This window comes from Lissotriton helveticus (genome assembly GCF_964261635.1).
Source record: "Lissotriton helveticus chromosome 1_1 unlocalized genomic scaffold, aLisHel1.1 SUPER_1_unloc_43, whole genome shotgun sequence".
Taxonomy (NCBI): domain Eukaryota; kingdom Metazoa; phylum Chordata; class Amphibia; order Caudata; family Salamandridae; genus Lissotriton; species Lissotriton helveticus.
In genome coordinates this window covers 1,480,914-1,504,500 of record NW_027611685.1, presented here as the reverse complement: position 1 = coordinate 1,504,500, position 23,587 = coordinate 1,480,914, and the positions used below count along the sequence as shown (strand labels likewise).

General features: G+C 54.9%; 1 protein-coding gene across 2 annotated transcripts in view; it reads left to right on the top strand.

The window, feature by feature from the left end:
- LOC144806068 (uncharacterized) overlaps positions 1-23,587 on the top strand; it is a 65,146-nt gene that overhangs the window by 28,748 nt on the left and 12,811 nt on the right. The window contains exons 4-5 of one of the 2 annotated variants that reach the window (XM_078672514.1): positions 317-667; positions 11,875-11,943. In XM_078672514.1, coding sequence (XP_078528640.1) covers positions 317-667; positions 11,875-11,943 — 420 coding nt within the window. The remainder of the gene's footprint in view (positions 1-316; positions 668-11,874; positions 11,944-23,587) is intronic. The other variant, XM_078672513.1, reaches the window with a different exon arrangement.

Here is a 23,587-nt window from a genome sequence, read left to right as displayed (position 1 = left end):
TGTTGATAAGCTACGCTATTACCTGGAGGGCAGGGCATTCACGTTGTACTCTGATCATGCCCCTCTACAATGGATGCAGAGGAACAGGACTCAGAACGCCCGGGTACTTCGGTGGTTTCTATTCCTCCAACCCTTTGCATTCACAGTGGTCCACTGGAAAGGGAAGGACAACGGGAACGCAGATTTCCTCTCCCGCATGCCGGTTCTCCCCGATCGTGAGAAACCAGGGGGGGTGGAATGTAACAAGTCGAGGCGGAGCGCTAATGAGGAGTGGTGGACTCTCGGGACTGATCCTGTTGTGCCTTCTCCCTTGCAGACGGACCCCTGGGAGACAGGACTCGACGAACTGGATGAGGGACCTGACGCCTTTAAGTGGGCGTTTTCGGAGGAGGAGGAGACCACTCCCCCTACATACGTCGCAACGCCCGGACTGGATAAACCCCCGGAAGCAAGATACAGGGGGTGTGACATCACCCCGGAGGAAGAGCAGGCGAGGAGCGGCGTTGGAGAGCGGTTAGAAAGGAGCAGGGAAGGAGATTACCAAGAACAGCGAGGAAACCCCGAAGAACATCGCGGAGGAGAAGGAGAGAGATACGGAGTGCCCGGAGGCCAACGACCCCACGAGCCGCCGTGCCACTCTCCCAGGGGAGGAGCGTGGCTGACCCAGGTACGGCAGCGTATGGCAGTGTGGGCGGGAAGGAAGATTGTGTAATTACTGTACATAGACCCGCGTTTGTCTCCCGCGTCTTCCCCCCTTCCTTCTGTGTTCTTTACCCCGCGTTTATCCCTCACCTTGTGTCTGCCCTTCCACCACGTCACTGACAGAATCGTATTGCACGTTACACACGGGTGGACTCCTCCCAGCCTCACCTCACACGGCCCCAAAGGTGCAAAAACCCCCCCCTCGAGGTCTTTGAACTAACGGTGCCCTTCTGTTGGCTTCCTTTGCATGGGCTCCGGAGCGGTGAGCTGCCTCCGTGATCATCCCTTAAGGAGAAGCGAGGGAGACCCGAAGACCCCGGAGAGGACACCCGCGCTGCAAAGACGGATCCCAGCCAGTTCGCCAGGGAGAGACTCACGTTCAGGACAAGGAGAACTTTAATGCTCAATACTAAACGTGTTATCCCAATAAAACCCTCTTTACCCGCAAGACCTGGTGTCACTCTCCTCCCTGGTTTGCAACCTGTTACGTCAGTTGGTCCTGATCCACTTCCACAATCCCCTTTTCACGGCGGTCCTGAGCAGCCTGAGCAGCCTGCCCTGTCTACAGGAGGGTGGGCCCCAGGGTGGTCAGGTACACTTCCTGGTTGCCCCTGAGGTCACCGTCCAACACGGAGTACCACAAGGATCGTCGCTCTGCCACACGCTCTTCAACATCTACATGGCCCTCCTTGTCACCATCGTCAAACAGCACGGACTCAGTATAGTATTCTACGCCCACGACACCCAGATGATCCTCTCTCTCACCAAGGACACTACACAATCGGACAACAGTACATCTACTTCACCAGTTGGGTTTTACAATAATTGCACAGAAATCTCACCTGTGTCCGGCACAAGTGCAATCTTATCTGGGAGCTTCCATCAACACTCTCAATGCTCTAGCCACTCCCAATATAGCCAGGATTCACAATATCCAGGCCACACTATTACAATTTCAACTCAACCAATCATTACCAGCCAAAGTCTTCATGCCACTGCTGGGAATGATGGCATCCTGCGTTGCAATCGTACCTCATGCAAGGCTTCACATGTGTCCTCTGCAACAATGTCTAGCGAGTCAGTGGAATCAATCACAGGGAGCCAGATGTACGACGTGATTTTGCATGCACAAACGGGTTTGCGAACCTGTTTGCACATGCAAAATCACTGTTGGCCGTGTACAATTACAAAATAGCGAGTTGCAGTTTATTTGCGACTCCTTAGGAATTGCGAGTCGCAATTAGGAAGGGGCATTCCCTCCCTAATTGCGTCCGCAATGCTATGTGTGAATGTTTGGTGACCACAATTGCGGTCGCAAAACACTTGCAAATGACCACCCTCTTCAAGAGGGTGGCATTGCAGTCGCAATTTCAAAGGGGTCCCCAGGGTACACCATCCACTTTGTGACTGTGTCTAATAACATTTTTTAAGGGCCGGCAGTGGTCCCAGGGACCTTAAAGAATGAAACAAAAACGTTTCATTTTTTTTAAAATGCATCCCGTTTTCCTTTAAGAAAAACGACCTGCATTTAAAAAACAGAAAGGAAAAAAAAGCTGCTTTATTAAAAAGCAGTCCCAGATATGGTGGTCTGCTGAGCTCAGCAGGCCACCATCCCTGGTAGGGCTGGCATTCCCAATGGGCTCGCAAATTGCGGGAGGCTCATTAATATTAATGAGCCTCGCAATTTGCGACCCCGACCTAGTATTGGTAGACAGCAACAACCATCGTTTGCTGCAGTGGTGGAACCCTCAAAACTTGGCAAAAGGGCGGCCTTTCGTAGACCCGATTCCACAGTAACCGGTTGGGGTGCCCATCTTCAACATTGCAAAGTCCAGGGGCTGCAGTCGGACAAACACAAACGTCTCCGCATCAACTACCTGGAACTTCTAGCAGTGTTTCTAGCACTCAGCTTTTCTCACCCAACTTGTAGGCAAGACTGTCTTAGTTTGAACAGACCACATGACAGCAATGTACTACCTAAAGAAATAGGGAGGGACTCACTCTCTCCAGCTGTCGCACCTTGCACAGAAAGAAAAAAAAAGCTGCTTTATTAAAAAGCAGTCCCAGACATGGTGGTCTGCTGAGCTCAGCAGGCCACCATTCCTGGTAGGGCTGGCATTCCCAATGGGCTCGCAAATTGCGGGAGGCTCATTAATATTAATGAGCCTCGCAATTTGCGACCCCGACCTAGTGTTGGTAGACAGCGGCAACCATCGCTCGCTGCAGTGGTGGAACCCTCAAAACTTAGCAAAAGGGCGGCCTTTCGTAGACCCGATTCCACAGTAACCGGTTGGGGTGCCCATCTTCAACATTGCAAAGTCCAAGGGCTGCAGTCGGACAAACACACACGTCTCCACATCAACTACCGGGAACTTCTAGCAGTGTTTCTAGCACTCAGCTTTTCTCACCCAACTTGTAGGCAAGACGGTCTGAGTACGCACAGAGAACATCACAGCAATGTACTACCTACAGAAATAGGGAGGGACTCACTCTCTCCAGCTGTCGCACCTTGCACAAAGCATTTGGGATTTGGCGATTCACCAGAAAATCTATCTCCTAGCAGTACACCTCCCAGGAGTAGACCATCAGATTGCAGACCTGCTCAGCAGACACAGGTAGCAAGTACACAAGTGGGAACTTCATCCCCAAGTTCTTCTTCCCTACGTTCAAAACTGAGGTTTTCCACAGATAGATCTGTTTGCCACAGTGCACAACGCAAAAAGCCCAAACTCTGCATCCAGGTTCCCACACCCAGCATCCGAAGGCAATGCCCTATGGATGTGTTGGACAGGCCGCGTGGTCGGGCTGTCCCCCCTCCCCACAACGGGGCCCGGACCCTGGCGCTCCCTGAATCCCCAGCCAGAGGCCCCGGCGACCCCCCGAAGTAACCCACAATCCCTCCACCACAAGACACCAGCTCCGGAACCGGCTGGCCCTGGTCACCATCCGCACCATGACCTCGGCCCAGCCGCCATCTTGGGGTACTACAGCACGAGGCCACGTGGCCTCAACTCGACCCTAACCCTGGGCCTGGCCGGCCCCGACATCGAGGCACCAACCTCCCCCCAGGAGGCAGCACGACCACTTGGCGAGTGAATGGGAGAAGGAATCGTCAACGGCTCTCCTCCGCCAGGTGTCGATCACCCCCGGCCGCCCTGGGCACTGGCTCCACCCCCCTGCTGGGTGTCTGGACTCCCTCATCCCGGACCTCCCGGCCCCCAGGCGCGAGGGCCTGGACATCAAAGGGGACCAGACCTATAACTGGGGCAGTGCCAGACCAGGAAGGCAGTTGTATCCTGGAGTCGAGAGACACCGAGAAGAACTCATCCTTGACGGACTACCGGCGCTGCCGTAGCTCTGCCTCGTGAAACCATTGTCTTGGCCTGCTGGCGCTGCCGCGGCCCTCTGCCTCGTGAAACCATCGTCTTGGCCTGCTGGCGCTGCCGCGGCCCTCTGCCTCGTGAAACCATCGTCTTGGCCTGCTGGCGCTGCCGCGGCCCTCTGCCTCGTGAAACCATCGTCTTGGCCTGCTGGCGCTGCCGCGGCCCTCTGCTTCGTGAAACCATCATCTTAGCCTGCTGGCGCTGCCGCGGCCCGACCTTGCGGACTCTCCAGCTCGAGGATTGTGAGCTCACCTCCTACCACCTCCTGTACCGACCCGGTACCAAGACTGTCCCGCTACCCCCTTCTCCCTACAGAGACTAGAAGTGAGAGGACCCTCGAGTCCGATATCTCCTGTATCGTTACTAACCTTGCCGCACGAACTCTATATAAAGTGTTGAACTCATCCTTGTGTGGTGTCTATCTGTGGGGAGGGAAGTGACCTGTCTGTACGATCGCTGGAGACGGTCCTCATCGGAGGCCTCTCCCTCCGTATTCGGCCGGCCCTCGGGGCCCCCGTCTAACATTGGTGGCCAGCGGCGCGATCTGAACCAACGCATAAACGTACAGAGGGTCACTCGCCCCACAACACACGACCACCATGACAACAGAGAGCGGAACAACGGAAAAATTCCAGATGGAAAAATTGGAAGACTACAACCACAGGGAACTGAAGCAATATTGCATAGAACTTGGCCTTCCAACCACAGGTCTGAGCACGAAGGAAGACTTCAAACGAGCCCTAGAGGCTTGGGCAGAGACGGGTACAGCCGTACCCCGAACACGAAACACCGAAACGAGCCCCGCGCCAATAGAAGGAAGAAGAGCGGGTCTCTCCCCAGAAGAGATCCAAGAACGACAAAAAAGCAGACTCCATGAATTGGAACTGGCCCGACTTCGCTTGGATGGAGAACTCAAACTGGCGGAACAAAAAATAACGCTAGAACACTTACGGCTCCGAGAAGAGCGAGAAGAGAAGCAAAAACAGAGAGAGCTAGAGGAAAAGAAGCTAGCGTACGAACATGAGCGCAACCTCAAGGAACTGGAAATTCAGAAACAGAATAAAGAGCTCGGGGTCCCCGAACGCCCGACCCTGCCTGCCTCTACCGAGCCCAAGGTTCACATCCCCAAAGATGTCATCAGGGAGTACTACAAGAACGATGATATTCAGCAGTAGTTTAAAGCCTACGAGGTAGCCATGACCTCCCACCGGATTCCCCGGAGCGACTGGGGAGCCGGGTTATGGGGGAGGTTTGTCAACGAAGGTCGAGACGCCCTGCTGCAACTCCCGGACCATCTGATGACATCCTACGACCACATGAAGGCCGCCCTCCTCACTCGATACGGACTCACACCCGAGATGTACCGCCAGCGGTTCCGCGACTGCAAACGGATCCCGGGTACGACTTGGGTGGAGTACGTGAACTACTTTAGTCGAGCCTTCGAGGGGTGGATCAAGGGCAGCAAAGTGACCACCTACGAACAACTTTTCGACCTCATCATATGGGAACACCTTTCTAACAACTGCTTCGTTGAACTCCGGCAACACCTCTTGGACAGTAAACTGACGGAACCTCGACAACTCGCCGCCGAAGCCGACCGATGGGAAAGCACACGAGTTGACCGGAACGGGCCCAGCGAATCACACAGACCTTACCAAGGGTCCCATCGCCCCCGGGGAGGAGGAGGAGGCCAGGGTCGGGGGAGAGACCCCGGCCCCATGACTCCCGCAAGCAACCCCTCGGCCCCGGCCGGCAGGGGGAGCCCGCCTATTCGGCCCGGCTTCCGGGCCAACATTATGTGCCACCGATGCCAACGACCCGGCCACTACGCCAGTGACCCCAACTGCCCAAAGAACCAGAACGCTACCCCCCGCCAGGTCGCAGCGGCCGCCCTAGGGGAAGAACCAATCCCGGAAGACCAAGAAGAGTACGAGACCGACCAGCCTGAGTGGGCACCGGCCGCCATGTCCCTGGTCTGCTTGGGGGAGAGAGATATGATTCCGCGGGCCCCCCTTCCCGCCAACACGCAGAAGTACAGCCAGTGGGTCAACATTAATGGCCGCCGGGCGGAAGCCCTCCGCGACACCGGGGCCAGTGTAACTGCGGTCCGATGCCACCTTGTTACTCCAGACCAAATCTTGCCGAACATTCTTTGCCCTGTCCGATCAGCAGACAACTCAGAAAGCCTGTGTCGCATGGCCTGCGTCCCCTTCGAATGGGGGGGAGTATCCGGGATGCTAAAAGTGACTGTCCGCGATGATGCCCCCGTGGATTGCCTCCTAGGAAACGACCTCGAAAGTTCTCCCTGGGCAGCCGTCGAACGGAGAGAACACCTGGGGATGCTGGGCCTTCCCGAATGGGTCTGCGTCACGACCCGGTCCATGACCGCCCGCGCGGTCCCCAGTCCGGAGGAGCCAGAGTGGCCGGAACCTCCTCCCGCGCTCACCCAGGAGGAGGCCGCCCCAGAAGCCAGTCCCTCGACCCAAACCGAAGAAGGATCCGACCAGCTTCGGGACGTCCCTGACCTGGCCCAGTGGCGTCAGGAGGGGGGTCCCACCCAGGAACAATTCCGGGATGAACAGAGAACATGTCCGTCCCTCGAGGGACTCCGGCAGCAAGCCCTTGCCCAGAGCACAGGGGATACCTCGGGGGCCCACTGGATCTACTGGGACCAGGACCTGCTCTACAGCGAGCAGAGAATTGCAGAACTAGGAGCCAGTCGGGTGCTGGTGGTGCCCCTTCGCTTCAGAGATTTTCTCCTGAACTTAGCCCATGATGTCCCCCTTGCCGGACACCTGGGGCAAGACAAAACCTACGACCGCCTGGTGACCCACTTTTACTGGCCCCAAATGCGAAAGGATGTCACCAACCACTGCAGGGCCTGCCCCACCTGCCAGGCCAGCGGAAAAAGTGGCCGAAAGATCAAAGCCCCCCTACAACCCTTTCCTGTCGTCACCACCCCGTTCGAACGAGTGGGAATAGACATTGTGGGGCCCCTAGACCCCCGAACCGCCCAAGGACACCGGTTCATCCTGGTCCTAGTGGACCACGCCACCCGCTATCCCGAGGCCATCCATCTTCGAACCGTGACGGCCCCCGTGGTAGGCCGAGCCCTGATGGGGATCTTCTCCCGGGTGGGGTTTCCCCGGGAGGTCGTCATCGACAGGGGCACGAACTTTATCTCCAAATATATGAAGTCTCTCTGGCAACAATGCGGGGTCACCTACAAATTCACGACCCCCTATCACCCGCAAGGAAACGGACTGGTCGAGAGGTTCAACCGCACCCTCAAAGGGATGATCATGGGCCTAGAAGAACCCCTTCGCCGCCAGTGGGACGTGTTACTCCCGTGCCTTCTGTTTGCCTATCGGGAAGTCCCTCAGAAATCCCTCGGCTTCAGCCCATTTGAACTCCTGTACGGGCACCCCGTCCGGGGCCCCCTCAGCCTAGTCAAGGAAGGTTGGGAGCAGCCCCCCCAGAAAACTCCCCCGGACATCTACAAGTACCTCCTGGCCCTTCGCAACCAGACCCGGCGATTCCGAGAGACCGCAAAAGCCAATCTAGAAGCCAGTCAGGAGGACATGAAGAAATGGTACGATCAGCACGCTTCCTCCATTGAGTTCAAACCGGGACAACAGGTCTGGGTGATGTCCCCGGTTGAACCCTGTGCGCTCCAAGACAAATGGTCCGGGCCCTTCAAGGTGATCGAACGCAAGGGGCCCGTCACCTATTTAATCGACATGGAAACCGCCCGGAACCCTCTACGGGTCCTCCACGCCAACAGACTCAAACCCCATTTTGTGCGGTCAGAACTCAGCCTCCTGATGGCTACCGATAATGGGACGGAAGAAGACTCCGAGCCCCTTCCGGACCTACTGAGGACCCTCGAGCGAGATGGCTCAGTGGAAGGGGTCCAACTCTCCGAGGCCTTGTCCCCGGAGCAACGCCAAGACTGTCAAGCCCTCCTGAGGCGGTTCGCCTCCCTATTTTCCCTCACACCCGGGGTCACCCCCTGGTGCCTTCACGATGTGGACACCGGGGACAGCCCTCCTGTTCGACACCGGGCGTACCGCGTACCAGACCGGGTGCGCGCCTGCATCCAGACCGAGGTGTCCAAGATGCTGACCCTAGGAGTGATCGAACCCTCTGACAGCCCCTGGGCCAGCCCAGTCGTCCTGGTCCCCAAGGCGGCCGCCCCGGGCGTTGCCCCTGAGCTCCGGTTTTGCGTGGACTATCGGGGGCTGAATGCCGTTACCAGGACCGACGCTCACCCCATCCCCCGGGCAGATGAGCTAATTGACCGGATGGGGGCCGCCCGCTACCTGAGCATCTTCGACCTAACAGCGGGCTACTGGCAGATCGGCCTCACCCCTAGGGCCCAAGAACGATCCGCCTTCTCTACCCCGGACGGTCATTACCACTTTACAGTGATGCCCTTCGGCATGAAAAACGCTCCGGCAACGTTTCAACGGCTTGTGAACCAGGTGCTGGCGGGCCTCGAAGAATTCAGCGCCGCCTACCTGGACGACATTGCTGTGTACAGCCACCTCTGGACCGACCACCTCCGTCACCTGCGGGAAGTTCTACACGCCCTCCAGCAAGCCGGGCTCACCATCAAAGCCAGCAAATGCCAGGTTGGCCAAGGGTCCGTGACCTACCTGGGACACCAAGTGGGAAGCGGACTGGTGGCCCCCCTCCAGCTCAAGATTGCTGCCATCCAGGCCTGGCAACCCCCTACGACCCAAACGGAGGTCCGGGCCTTCCTGGGGCTCACCGGATACTACCGGCGGTTCGTGAAGGACTATGGTAGCATCGTGGGGCCCCTCACGGAGCTCACCTCCAAGAAGAGCCCCAAAACAGTCAACTGGACCCCGGACTGCCAATCAGCCTTCGAGAAATTGAAGAACGCCATGTGCACGGCCCCCGTGCTCCAGGCTCCCGACTACAGCCGGGAATTCATTGTACAGACGGACGCCTCCGATCATGGCGTGGGGGCCGTCCTCTCCCAACTCAACACCGAGGGGGTCGATCAACCAGTGGCCTTCATCAGCCGGCGGCTACTGGCCAGAGAACAGCGATGGAGCACCATCGAGAGGGAGGCCTTCGCCGTAGTCTGGGCCCTCAAGAAGCTACGACCCTACCTCTTCGGCACCCACTTCCGGGTGCAAACAGACCACCGACCCCTGCAATGGCTGATGCAAATGCGGGGGGAGAACCCGAAGCTGTTGCGCTGGTCCATCTCCCTGCAAGGGATGGACTTCACGGTGGAACATCGTCCAGGCCAGGACCACGCCAACGCAGACGGCCTGTCACGCTTTTTCCGCCTCAGCGAGGAGAGTCCCCAGGAGGATGGCTGACTCTCCCCGCCTTCAGCTGGGGGGGGACGCATGTTGGACAGGCCGCGTGGTCGGGCTGTCCCCCCTCCCCACAACGGGGCCTGGACCCTGGCGCTCCCTGAATCCCCAGCCAGAGGCCCCGGCGACCCCCCGAAGTAACCCACAATCCCTCCACCACAAGACACCAGCTCCGGAACCGGCTGGCCCTGGTCACTATCCGCACCATGACCTCGGCCCAGCCGCCATCTTGGGGTACTACAGCACGAGGCCACGTGGCCTCAACTCGACCCTAACCCTGGGTCTGGCCGGCCCCGACATCGAGGCACCAACCTCCCCCCAGGAGGCAGCACGACCACTTGGCGAGTGAATGGGAGAAGGAATCGTCAACGGCTCTCCTCCGCCAGGTGTCGATCACCCCCGGCCGCCCTGGGCACTGGCTCCACCCCCCTGCTGGGTGTCTGGACTCCCTCATCCCGGACCTCCCGGCCCCCAGGCGCGAGGGTCCGGACATCAAAGGGGACCAGACCTATAACTGGGGCAGTGCCAGACCAGGAAGGCAGTTGTATCCTGGAGTCGAGAGACACCGAGAAGAACTCATCCTTGACGGACTACCGGCGCTGCCGTAGCTCTGCCTCGTGAAACCATTGTCTTGGCCTGCTAGCGCTGCCGCGGCCCTCTGCCTCGTGAAACCATCGTCTTGACCTGCTGGCGCTGCCGCGGCCCTCTGCCTCGTGAAACCATCGTCTTGGCCTGCTGGCGCTGCCGCGGCCCTCTGCCTCGTGAAACCATCGTCTTGGCCTGCTGGCGCTGCCGCGGCCCTCTGCTTCGTGAAACCATCATCTTAGCCTGCTGGCGCTGCCGCGGCCCGACCTTGCGGACTCTCCAGCTCGAGGATTGTGAGCTCACCTCCTACCACCTCCTGTACCGACCCGGTACCAAGACTGTCCCGCTACCCCCTTCTCCCTACAGAGACTAGAAGTGAGAGGACCCTCGAGTCCGATATCTCCTGTATCGTTACTAACCTTGCCGCACGAACTCTATATAAAGTGTTGAACTCATCCTTTTGTGCTGTCTATCTGTGGGGAGGGAAGTGACCTGTCTGTACGATCGCTGGAGACGGTCCTCATCGGAGGCCTCTCCCTCCGTATTCGGCCGGCCCTCGGGGCCCCCGTCTAACAGGATGGTTTGGTCAGGGATATTTGCTTATGCTTTTCCACCTCTCCTGCTAATTCCATTACTAGTTCGGAAGCTCAGACAAATGTCCCTCACTCATCTTAATAGCCCCCACATGTTCTCGTAAACCTTGGTACTCTCATCCTTAGAACTCTCAGTAGTTCCACATCAAAAGCTACATCTCACACCTTGTCTCCTCACTCAGAGCCATGGAGAAATCAGACATCCAATTCCCAGAGAACCCAACCTAGCGATTTGGCTCCTGAAGTCGTAGAGTTTGGTTATTTACAACTACCACCAGACTATATGAATATTTTCAAGGAAGCTAGTAAGCCTACTACTAGAGCATGTTATGCAGCAAATGGAAACATTTTGTTTCCTTTTGTAACAACAACAATATAAATCATCTTGATGCGTTTGTGCAGAACATCATTTGTTAACTGTTGCCTTTACAGCAATGTGGATTAACTAACACATCCATTTGTTTACACCCGGGAGTCGTAGCTGCATACTTGCAAAATAGACAACACCTATCTCTCTTCAGAGTACCAGTGATTAAAGTCTTCATGGAAGGATTAAAAAGGGTTATACCGCCAAGTATTCCCCCTGCTCCAGAGTGGAACTTAAACATAGTTCTTACAAGGCTAATGGGCCTGCCTTTTGAACCAATGCACAAATGTCCGTTACAATTCCTATCATGGAAAGTTGCTTTCCCCATAATGATAACCTCACTAAGGAGAGTTGAGGAACTTCAGGCATTAACTATACAAGAGCCTTTCTTTCAACTTCACAAAGATAGAGTGGTTCTACGTACCAATCCTAAATTTCTCCTTAAAGTAGTTTCTGCTTAGGGGTAATTTGTGCGTGATATCAAATTAAAATAACATAACATTAGCATTTTCATTATTAATCGAACCATCGTAACTCTTGTATAGAATGTATGTGCTGCAATGATAATAGAATCAGATAAAAGTAATTAGCAGTATAAGCACATTGAACAAAATGAATAGTTCCACCATCTTTCTAAAACAATGTACATATGCAAGCATAGAACAACTGTATGTAGCGTTGTCCTACTATGCTTTCCCGTGTGTGTCTCTGTTGGTCTCTGTGTGTCTGTCTCCCATTCCCTCTAGGCAAAGTATGTAGCTCCCCGTTCTAGAAGAGTCGGTTAAGAAGGAGCACACTGCATTGAATAATTTCTTGGTATGCACTTTTTATTAGTATTACAGGAAATCACAATGATTGATTGTCTCTTTTATATTCTTCTTTCCCACAAGGTCTTTCACTTCAGTCCCTTAGGTGAGCCTCGGCCGCCGTCGTCCCTCGGACAGAAGGAAAATACTCAGGTAAGTGTTTTTGATTTATGGTTTAGTCAAGGGAGGATGTGAGGGATAAATAATAGCTATGCATAAATGTGAAGGGAGGGTGTAGAGGTTGGAGCAACTAAAAGAAAAAGAGTAGCCGATGATTTCTGCTCTTGTCTTTCTTTTCTGTCTCACTTATTTCATTTTCCCAGGGTTTCTTTTTCCCCCTCAGCCTCCCCTCCCTCTTTGACTCAGCCCCTTTCCAAAAGCCATGTAGACGCCCACGCACCTGGAAGAGCCACGTCCCTCCGGGGCCGTGGCGTGGTGACTCTGCGTCCTTCAGTGAGGTCTGGTCTCCTTCTGTTTCAGCTTTCCCTCCTCCGCCAGTTTCAGGTGTTCCGCTCGCTGACAAGCTGTGACCTGCCCTGGGCTCCGTTTTTCTCTTTTGAAGGCTGTTAGGTCTTCTCCGTCTTTCCGGTCTTCCCCTGCTAGTTTCTCCATCTCGCATTCCCATGCTGCGTGTAGCTGGATCAACTACTGACCAACCTGTTGCACTCTCCACCCCACCTTCTTGAAGCGTGTATCCTCTGATGTCCGTCCTCAGCTCCGGCCTAAAGGGGCTGCCTGCCAATTCCCCTCTCTCTACTTCTTGATGAAAGCAAAGCGGACAACTGGTAAAACGGGACTGTGAATATAGGAGGGGAGAAATATATGAAGAGATTGCATGGCACTCCTTATCCTCTATCCCATCGTGTACCACAGGGGCTACCTGACACACCCCACCCCCAGACTTTTCCCGTTCGGGGGAAATGAGGGAATTCAGCATTGCCGTTATCAGACCCTTTTCTATGACGGACCTCAAATGAGTAGTCAATGCCATCTCGTAGAATGGTGAAGAGATGTGGTGCAGCGGCCAGGGCAGCTGACTTCGGAGCACAGGGTTCACTGATCGATCCTGGGCTCCGTCGGCAGCTGAGCTCAGCACCCTGTGACTCTGGTCAATATCTCACTTAATTTCCACAGCGGCCCCCATCGCCTTGAGACCCGTATGGGTAAGTAGTTCGTGCTTTACAAATACAGATTTTAATTTTTTCCATTTACAGTAGGGTTGCAAAGCCAAAAAACACCTGAGGACACTGGGGTTATTCCCTTTGTTATGACTCATCCACAAGAGGGGGGCGTGATCAGTATACAGGACAAAAGGAGATCCCTCCAGATAATAGTGAAACTTCTCTACAGCCCATTTTATAGCTAAGCACTCTTTCTCAACCGTAGAATATTTCTTCTCCCTTGGAAATAAATTACGGCTGATAAAGAGGACCGGGCACTCAAGGCCTTCTTTTGTTTGTTGGGAACGAATGACCCCCAGACCTACTTCCGAGTCATCTGTTTGTAGGATAAAGGGTTCCCTGAAGTTGGTTAAAATAAGGATAGGGCTGGACGTTAAGGCTCGCTTGAGCTCGTGGAATGCCTTTCCGGCGGCCTGTGGGGGATTTACCAGGTCTTTGTTCCTTTTCTCTTTCTTCAGTAGGTCGGTTAGTGGTGCTGCTATTTCAGAATAATTGGGTATAAACCGGCGGTGGTAGCCTAGTAAGCCCAAAAGGAATCTAATGCCTTTTTTGGTGGTGGGGAAGGGGGTTTCTAAGACTGCTCTCACTTTCTCTTGTTGAGGAGCGGTAGCCCCATCCCCCAATAGGTAGCCCAAATATTTTACTTTGGTGAAGCCTATCCTGGACTTTTTGAAGTTCACGTGGAGCCCTGCAGTCCTAAGTGCTTGGAATATCTTTCCACAATGGACGAGATGTTGTTCCCAGGTAGGGCTAAATATTATGATAGCGTCTATGTAGGGTAAGGAGTACTCTTGTTGTTGGGAAAGAACTTTGTTCATAAGTCTTTGGAACGTCGCGGGTGCTCCATGTATTTGAAAAGGCAGTACTGTAAACTTGTATAACCCATTAGGGGTGCTAAAGGCGTTTTTTCCTTGGTCTTCCTGTTTAAGTGGTACCTGCCAATAGCCTTTGGTAAGATCGAGTGTGGTTATATATCGGGCTTCGTCTAATTTCTCGATTAGCTCATCAACTCTTGGTAACGGGTATGAGTCCAATTTTGAGATGGCTGGTTGGCAGGAACCCAGGACACACTCAGTCAAAGTACATCAGCCATTCAGCAAAAAGTGGGGGCATACCATGCAAGAAAGATGGCATTTTCTCACACCACGATCTTGAAGATGGCGGGACTTGTCCAATCAGGGCTAGGACTATATCAACATGAAGGAAACCCCAGCACTCCTAACATTTCACATCAATTCAATTGTGATACACTATCTATCTCACCAAAAGCACAAAGATGAGGAGAGATTCTTCCTCTTTCAGGATACCACGAGAACTGTCCAATTAGAACATTCTTGGTAAATGTATTAAGAATAATAAGACAGGACTGGCACCTTACAATTTGTCACTATATTCATTCAACAGATGTTTGTGTAATTTGCATTGTGGTCCAGTCCTCGTTGTGAAGAACACCGATCACAGCCAACGTGCGTTTCGTCACCACCGTGACTTTCTCAAGGCTCAGGAGATACGTCCTCCTTCGAAAATCTTTCATAAAGATGTCAAAACAGTAGCGTCAATGATTCCTCGTCATGCCACGGCTACCGATATGGGAGGAACTATTTGCAGAGGCTACATGAAGCCGGTATTTAAGGGTCTTTTCATAGAGCCTTGACAATTGAATACTGTTCTGACCATATGACGAGGAATCATTAATGTTACTGTTTACAAACCTATATGGAAATAATTTTATGAAAGGCAGATCTCCTGTCTCAGAACTGAATGGAAAAGAAAGGAACGATTCGGCATGTTTTAAGGTCCTATCATAGTGCCCTAAACAATTGAACGCGGTTTGACCACATGACGAGGAATCATTGATGCTACTATTTTGACATCTTTACGAAAGATTTTCGAAGGAGGACGTATCTCCTGTCTCAGAACCGAATAGGAAATAAGGGAATGTTCCTGCATGTTTTAACTACTGAATGCCAGTTGAAGAGGACCTTTCTATTCGTTATCACAGAGCCACTCATATTTCCAATAACTATTCGAGCAGTTCAAGAGCCTTGAGAAAGTCACGGATGTGACGAAACGCGTGTTGGCTGTGATTGGTCGCGTCAGCAGGGCTCTTGTGGATAGCGAGGACTTGGAGCCGCGACAGTGTCAGCAGGGCTCAGGTGATGGCGAAGGCTTGGGACAGTGTCAGCAGGGCCCTTGTGGATAGCGAAGACTTGGAGCCGCGACAGTGTCAGCAGGACTCTTATGGATTGCGAAGACTTGGAGCCGCGACAGCATCAGCAGGGCTCAGGTGATGACGAAATCTTGGGGCTGCGACAGCGTCAGCAGGGCCCTAGTGGATAGCGAAGGCTTGAAGCCGCGACAGCGTCAGCAGGGCTCAGGTGATGGTGAAGGCTTTGGGCCGCGACAGCGTCAGCAGGGCCCTTGTGGATAGCGAAGACTTGGAGCCGCGACAGCGTCAGCAGGGCTCTTGTGGATAGCGAGGACTTGGAGCCGCGACAGCGCCAGCAGGGCTCAGGTGATGGCTAAGGCTTGGGGCCGCGACAGCGTCAGCAGGGCCCTTGTGGATAGCGAGGACTTGGAGCTGCGACAGCGTCAGCAGGGCTCTTGGTGATAGGCACACCCGTCGTGCCTTAGGAGGGCTCCCGGGGGTACCTCTTCGGAGGTTCCCCTAGCAGATCTGATTCTCTAGTTCCAGCGTCCTTCTTTTATCCCTCCAAATGTCTTTGATCTCCTTTCATGTAGGCCGGGGGTTTCCCTCCCTTAGGCCCGGTCGGGGGTGGCTCCCGTCATGGGCCACCTCATCCTTTGAAGCAGGAAGGTAGGGTCGTCAGCCGCCCAGCAGGAAGCGGCGCCGGCATTGTGGAGGCCAGGACGCAGCCCGAAACTACTCCTCCCCTCTAATCTAAAGGGCAGACAGCAGATACCAGATGGCGGAGTTTCCCCAGGCCCTGTCACTGTCTCCAGATGGGGAATACACATCATAGCAGTATCGTCCAGCTAGATTGCCTGGAGGATAGTCCCGGTCCAGAAGTCCTATTTCTAGACCTAGGAGGTGGAGAGCACTCTTCCTAAAGAGTGTATCACGTAATTCTGATTTTAGGGGTGTCAGTCTCATATTTTTCCTATGTTCCCTGGGTCAGATAAATAATAAGGGGACTGGATCGAAAAGCTGCTAAAACAAGATGGCTGCCAACTACTACGAGGTCATGCCACCCGCACCTGGGCAGGGCCAGGTCCAACACTTACTATAAGGTGAACCCCAGAAGATCTCCTCTCCATCCCAATCTACCTCTGGCAGCATCCTGCAGCTGGAGGTCACCCCATACTCTGAGGCGTACCTCAGGAGATCTCTTCTCCATCCCAAACTACCTCTGGCAGCACCCAGCAGCTGGTGGTCACCCTTACTCCAAGGTGAACCCCAGAAGATCTCTCCATCCCAGTCTACCTCTGGCAGCACCCTGCAGCTGGTGATCACCCCATACACTGAGGTGAACCCCAGGAGATCCCCCTTCCATCCCAGTCTACCTCTGGCAGCACCCTGCAGCTGGTGATCACCCCATACTCTGAGGTGAACCCCAGGAGATCCCCCTTCCATCCCATTCTACCACTGGCAGCACCCTGCAGCTGGTGATCACCCCATACTCTGAGGTGAACCCCAGGAGATCCCCCTTCCATCCCAATCTACCTCTGGCAGCACCCTGCAGCTGGTGATCACCCCATACTCTGAGGTGAACCCCAGGAGATCCCCCTTCCATCCCAGTCTACCTCTGGCAGCACCCTGCAGCTGGTGAGCACCCCATACTCTGAGGTCAGTCCCAGGAGATCCCCCTTCCATCCCAGTCTACCTCTGGCAGCACCCTGCAGCTGGTGATCACCCCATACTCTGAGGTCAGTCCCAGGAGATCCCCCTTCCATCCCAGTCTACCTCTGGCAGCACCCTGCAGCTGGTGAGCACCCCATACTCTGAGGTGAGTCCCAAGAGATGGAATCTCCATCCCAACCTACCTTTGTCAGTATCCCATAGCTGGAGGTCACTCCTTACATTGTGACCCCCAGAAAATCTCTTCTCCATCCCAACCTAGTTGTGGTAGTGTCCCGCAGCTGATGGTCACCTCATACTCTGAGGGTGTACCTCAGGAGATCCGCCTTCCATCCCATACTAAATCTTGCAGCAGCACGCAGCTGGTGGTCACCCCATACTCTGAGGTGAAACCCAGGAGATCCCCCTTCCATCCCAGCTTACCTCTGGCAGCCTCCCACAGCTGGAGGTCACTCCATACTCGATGACTGCCACTTGCTGGCGCTGCTCGTCGCGGCTGGCCTTGGTGTAGCTCAGCATCCTGGCCCTCTCCAGCTGCGCGTCCACCTCCTCCAGGCTGAAGGCGCACATGGCCGTGTCCTGGGTGGCGCTTGGGATGGAGGCCACCCCAGCGGCGAAGACCACGAAGAGCGTGGCTGCTCCCCCCCCCCTCCTGGGCTTGCAGGTGGGCGGCCTGCGCCAGGTTGTAGTTCTTGCCCTTGGAGTCCTGGCAGACCAGCTGCATCTCCACGTAGGAGGAAAGCAGCAGGTTCTGGTCGCACACCATGGCCACGTAGCTGGCGTACTCCAGCTGCGTCATGGGCCCGCGCCTGAAGAAGAGGAAGTAGACATGGCCAGCGTGGCCGAAGACCCCCATGAAGTGGTTGTTGTAGTCTGAGAAGTCGCTGACCACCAGCTTGCCCAGGCCCTCGTTGGAGAAGATGGGCGTTTGGTTGAGCTGGCGCACGGTGATGGGAGGAATGCCGGCGGACAGCCTGGCCGTCAGGCCGCGCCCCACGATCATCAGCTGGCGTCCATCCGTGGTGCTGCCCGCCAGGGCCACTGTGGTCACCCGCATGTTATTGGCGGCCACAAACTGGTTGTCCCCGGGGTCCACCGGGTAGTAGAGCACCTCGGCCACCGAGTCCCTGGAAGACCTGTCCGCACACGACCAGCTCCCGGCCGCACCCGTTGACCGCCAGCAGCTTGTTGGCGTTGTCGGTGGGCCTGCAGGCACTCTTGCACGTCCTTGAACGGCAGGCAGTCGGGGCTGTCATCCACCGGGCCGGTTTTTTCCTCGCCCACCAGCTCCAGGTCTGGCGAGAGCTGGAAGAGGCGGTTCACAGCGCCGACATACAGCATGCGCGTCTCTCGGTCTAGCGCCAAGTGGTTGAAGGCTGTGTCCGGGTGCTGGAAGGTAGGGTGGGCCGTGGCATGCCAGGGGCACAGCAGGAGTACCAGCAGGGTGAAGGGGGGCAGGGCTCTCATCACGCACACCTGAGGAGAGAAAGACAGGGGGTTATTAGGTTGCTCTGAAATGGGCCGTTGTGACGCGCGCACACACAGTCAGAGCTGGACACGCGCGCACACAGAGCTGGACACACGCACACACAGAGCTGGACACACGCACACTCAGAGCTGGGCACACGCACACTCAGAGCTGGGCACACGCACACTCAGAGCTGGGCACACTCAGAGCTGGAATGGTGCCCCCGTCTGTCAGGCTCACAGGCACATCAGAAACAATCGTTCTAAGACACACCAGTGCAAATGGTGCACAGAGACGCTGACCCCGCAGCCCACCCCTCTCCTCGCTTCTAGGCGCTAGACAATCCTACATAGAGTCCTCACGGGAGGTGCCTGGGGCGCCGGCCCCACCCTGGACGCTGCAGGCTGAGGATAAAGTGAGGCTTCGGTGAGGGGAGGGGGGCAGCCTCCCACCGAGACCCCCCCCCACTTACTGTCCCCGCATCTCCAGGGCCCTGCAGTCCAGATGTGACTCTTCCCCAGACCCCCAGTCCCCTCACACTCCCGGCACTGGTTGTACTGGGGGGGGGGGCAGACGAGCGAGGGCCCCTGCTCCAGCGCCACAGAGCACTCTATCCAGACAGAGAGCCCCCAAGGAGGGGGCGGGGCCGTGGGCAGAGGGGGCAGATTAAGGCTTTAATGACAAATAATGGAGTTGGAGTTGGCACTGCGGACCAAGTGATCGGATTGGCTAAATTCAGTGTCAACAGGGGGCGGGGGAGTGGGGGGGAACACTGCCAACCGGGGAAGTCACAGCTAAAGTAGTTAATAAGGGGGGGAGCAGCTGCAGTTCACAGATTTAGGGCCGTCAAGTAAGGTTTGGCAACTAGGAGATCAAGCTGGAGGGATTTCACTGCCCACTTGTAGGATAGAGTGAGGAGGGGGGAGGGGGTGTGGTAAGTGGGAGATTTGGAGGTATTTGCGAGGAGGAAACTGGAGGGAGACGTCACTGGCACCGAGAAGGGGGTGCAAGTCAGCACCGGCCAAGTTTGGGGAGGGCGTGGTAATCTGGGGGGGGCGTTATCAGATCTGACGCCCCTGGAAAGAGAGAAAGGAGAGTTGGGTCCCCGGCGCCGGAGAGGATTGAGGTAGTTTCTTCAAAACAGGCAGAAACTGTCTATGTCTTCAAATCAGAGGCCAGCCAGCCACAGCACACAGTGCCAACCAAGGGGTGAGACCAGCTCTGGGGAGGACAGTGCGCCCAGCACAGGGCTGCCAACCACAGAGGCAGTGCCCACAGTGCCAACCAAGGGGTGATACCAGCTCTGGGGAGGACAGTGCGCCCAGCAGAGGGCTACCAACCACAGAGGCAGTGCCAACCGAGGGGCGACACCAGCTCTGGGGAGAACAGTGTGCCCAGCAGAGGGCTGCCAACCACAGAGGCAGTGCCCACAGTGCCAACCAAGGGGCGAGACCAGCTCTGGGGAGGACAGTGCGCCCAGCAGAGGGCTGCCAACCACAGAGGCAGTGCCCACAGTGCCAACCGAGGGGCGAGACCAGCTCTGGGGAGGACAGTGCGCCCAGCAGAGGGTTGCCAAAAACAGAGGCAGTGCCCACAGTGCCAACCGAGGGGCGAGACCAGCTCTGGGAAGACAGTGCGCCCAGCAGAGGGCAGCCAACCACAGAGGCAGTGCCCACAGTGCCAACAGAGGGTCGAGACCAGCTCTGGGGAGGACAGTGCGCCCAGCAGAGGGCTGTCAATCACAGAGGCAGTGCCCACAGTGCCGACCGAGAAGTGAGACAAGCTCTGGGGAGGACAGTGCGCCCAGCAGAGGGCTGCCAACCACAGAGGCAGTGCCCACAGTGCCAACCGAGGGGCGAGACCAGCTGTGGGGAGGACAGTGCGCCCAGCAGAGGGCTGTCAATCACAGAGGCAGTGCCCACAGTGCCAACCGAGAAGTAAGACAAGCTCTGGGGAGGACAGTGCGCCCAGCAGAGGGCTGCCAACCACAGAGGCAGTGCCCACAGTGCCAACCGAGGGGCGAGACCAGCTCTGGGGAGGACAGTGCGCCCAGAAGAGGGCTGCCAACCACAGAGGCAGTGCCCACAGTGCCAACTGAGGGGTGAGGCCAGCTCTGTGGCTGGCAGTGTGCCCAGCAGATGGCTGGAACAGTGCCATGGATGGGAGATACCCGCAATTCTCGGCACTCTGAGACAGCGATTACCAGCACTTTTATATCTCACTCAAGAACTGAGAGCCAAAATTACGAGGGGGCGCCACCACAGGAGGGTGGTAAGACACAATGGGTATGGAAAGCCTTGCTCCGGGAGGGGGGGGCAATGCGGTGCTGCAGCGCAGGAAGCGACGGCACCTGCGGGCTTGGGCGGCAGGGTACAGCTGGTGTGCCCCCCTAGATTAAATCCGGCTAACCGCGTTATCCAAGGGAAAGTAGGTTAGACGACGGGGAGAGGGGCAGCGGGTTTAGACACGAGCATCCATCAGGCCCCGCAGCTCAAGACCTCCAGTCAGACCCCTTCCCTAACCCTCCCCACTTCCCCCCCAAACCGAGCCCGAGCCTGCCTTTGGACAGGCGCGCCCCTTCCCTTTTAATAGACAGTATATAAAACCAATAACTCGTCATCACTCGCGAGATAGCCCAGTGAGTCAACGCTCGCACCAACATCCCACTGAGCTACAAGTCACGAATTCAGGCATGGCTGGATCGGACTGCCATCTTTCTGAAGTCGGTAAATTGAGTAGCATAAACTAAAGTAACACTTCCGACGGCTCATTACATCGCTCAGAAATGGCAACGTGCAGTGTGAAGCATTACATAATGTTTTATTAAATATGTTCCGAACACATCCTTCAATCCCCTAGAGCAGCCAGGCAAGATCAGAAGACACCCCCACCCCCCCAAAAAAATGAAACACACATCAATAACACATAAGAACATAGTAGCTCTGCCTCGTTCAGTCACCTCCCGCCTCCTCCATCCCCACCCTGAAAGCGAAAAGCCTCTGCCACCACCTTACCAAGAAAATAAAACAAGCACTGGTAAAGCCAACAGGTGTTGCCTTTGGGTCCCATTGGCTTTGCCAAGGCTTCTGGGCGATGCTGTGCCAAAAAACATTTGTTGCTGATCCTATGCACGCCTGATGGCAGATGCCAGTATATGAAATGATGTGGCACGCTATTCCTTTTAAGTCTCATCTAAGCCATCGGCGAGATTATAGTAAGGCTTTCGAAAAGTCTCCCCAAACTGCGGATTAGGTACAGTTCATGTGAGCTGGGTGTGTGCACATCTCCAGCAACATCGCACACCCACACCATTTGTCTGAGCCTCGGCATCAGACTACAAAGGAAGCCGCTCCCCCGCCCCCACCATGCAATGCCGAGAGCTTGTTTTTCTCCTCATTACTGTTTTGCCTACTGTCTTTCAGTATGTGGAAAACCTCTGTAAACCACAGTGAAACTGACCCATGGAAATAGTACATATACTCTCCCCCCCTTTCCATAAATTAAAGACTAATAGTGGCAGATCCAGTCCGACCAATAGGTTTCGGAAATTTAATATTAACTACGGCCTGCAAAAAAGAAGAGTGTAAAGCTTGCTATAATGAGCTTTAAATTTCCACATTACTTTTTTTTGGTAACTGAACATATTAAAGCAACGTCATCCCCGCCCCTCCTTCTAAACGTGGCTTTGCCAACAGCCAGATACTCTTGATGACTAGAGCCCTTTAGCTTTAATCCCCATGCTTTCGCCCTATGTTGAGTTTCTCTCCCTCAGTACTTCAGAAGAAATGTCACTACTTTGCAAATTGTCCGATGCAATGATTGTCCCTTTGATGTGGCTTTTGTGTGATTTACATGTTGGAGACTCGGAGCAGGCGCCTGCCTCAAGACTCTGCTTGCCTCGCCTCGCCGTGTTAATTTGTGGGCTCACCACCTGTCAGCATCCTCCTCGCTGTGCCACAGCTCGCCAACTTTCACCCCCTTCCCTCGCTCTCTCTCTCCCTATTCAGCGCCTCCCCTTTGCTTTCTCCCTCCTCTCACTTCCCCTTTCCTCCTACACAATCTGAGCTTAATCACGGCGTCTCTGCTTCTGCACTGTGTGATTTTGGGCAAGTTGAACTGCAGCGTGAAAATAGAAAATCCAAGCTTAATCACAGTCACAACCACACACACACAACACACACACACAACCACACACACAACCACACACACAACCACACACACACGACCACACACACAACCACACACACAACCCCACACACACACAACCACACACACAACAACAAACACAACCACACACACAACCACACACACAACCCCACACACACACACACACAACCATACACAAAACCACACACACAACCACAACCACACACACACACACACAACCACTAGGCACAGACACCATCAGTCATCAGTGCACGCTTTCACTGGGCACAAACACCACCAGCCGTCAGTGCACACTTCCACCAGGCACACACCACCAGACGTCAGTGCACGCTTTCACCAGGCACACACATACCACCAGCCGTCAGTGCACGCTTTCACCAGGCACACACATACCACCAGCCGTCAGTGCGTGCTTTCACCAGGCACACACATACCACCAGCAGTCAGTGCACGCTTTCACCAGGCACACACACACACACCACCAGCCATCAGTGCACGCTTTCACCAGGCACACACACACACCAGCAGCCGTCAGTGCACGCTTTCACCAGGCTCACACACACCACCAGCTGTCAGTGCACACTTCCAACAGGCACACACACCACCAGCCATAAGTGCACACTTCCACCAGGCACCCACACCACCAGCCATCAGTGCACAATTTCTACAGGCACACACACTCCACCAGCAGTCCGTGCACACATCAATTGTTAACGCATCCACAATTAACTATTGTAGCAATCGCAGTATGGAGCACTTTACTTTTAAACATATTCATCTAAAGTGCAGCATGCCACCATTGCTACAAAAATAAATAACTTTTTTTGGCCTACCATTTATAGACTTTTGTTGCAATTGGTGTTGCAATATTTAGCAATGCCAATAGCTCAAACTTAATTAATGCGAGACCTATCGTATTGCAAATGCTTGTTCTCTTATTCAGGACCACCAGGGAATATCTGGCAGTCGTGATGAGAATTTGTTTTTAAATGAATCCCATTTCCTGGGATTAAAATTAATTAGGGAGAAAGTTCCAAGGGTGTGAGGGCGATTAGTTATTGGTTTTTAAAAACCAACTCCAGCTTTGGAAGCTTGTTTTTGAAAAACATAAAAGTTGGTGAATGACCGCCTGAAACATCCCCCAGGGATCCAGAGAATTGT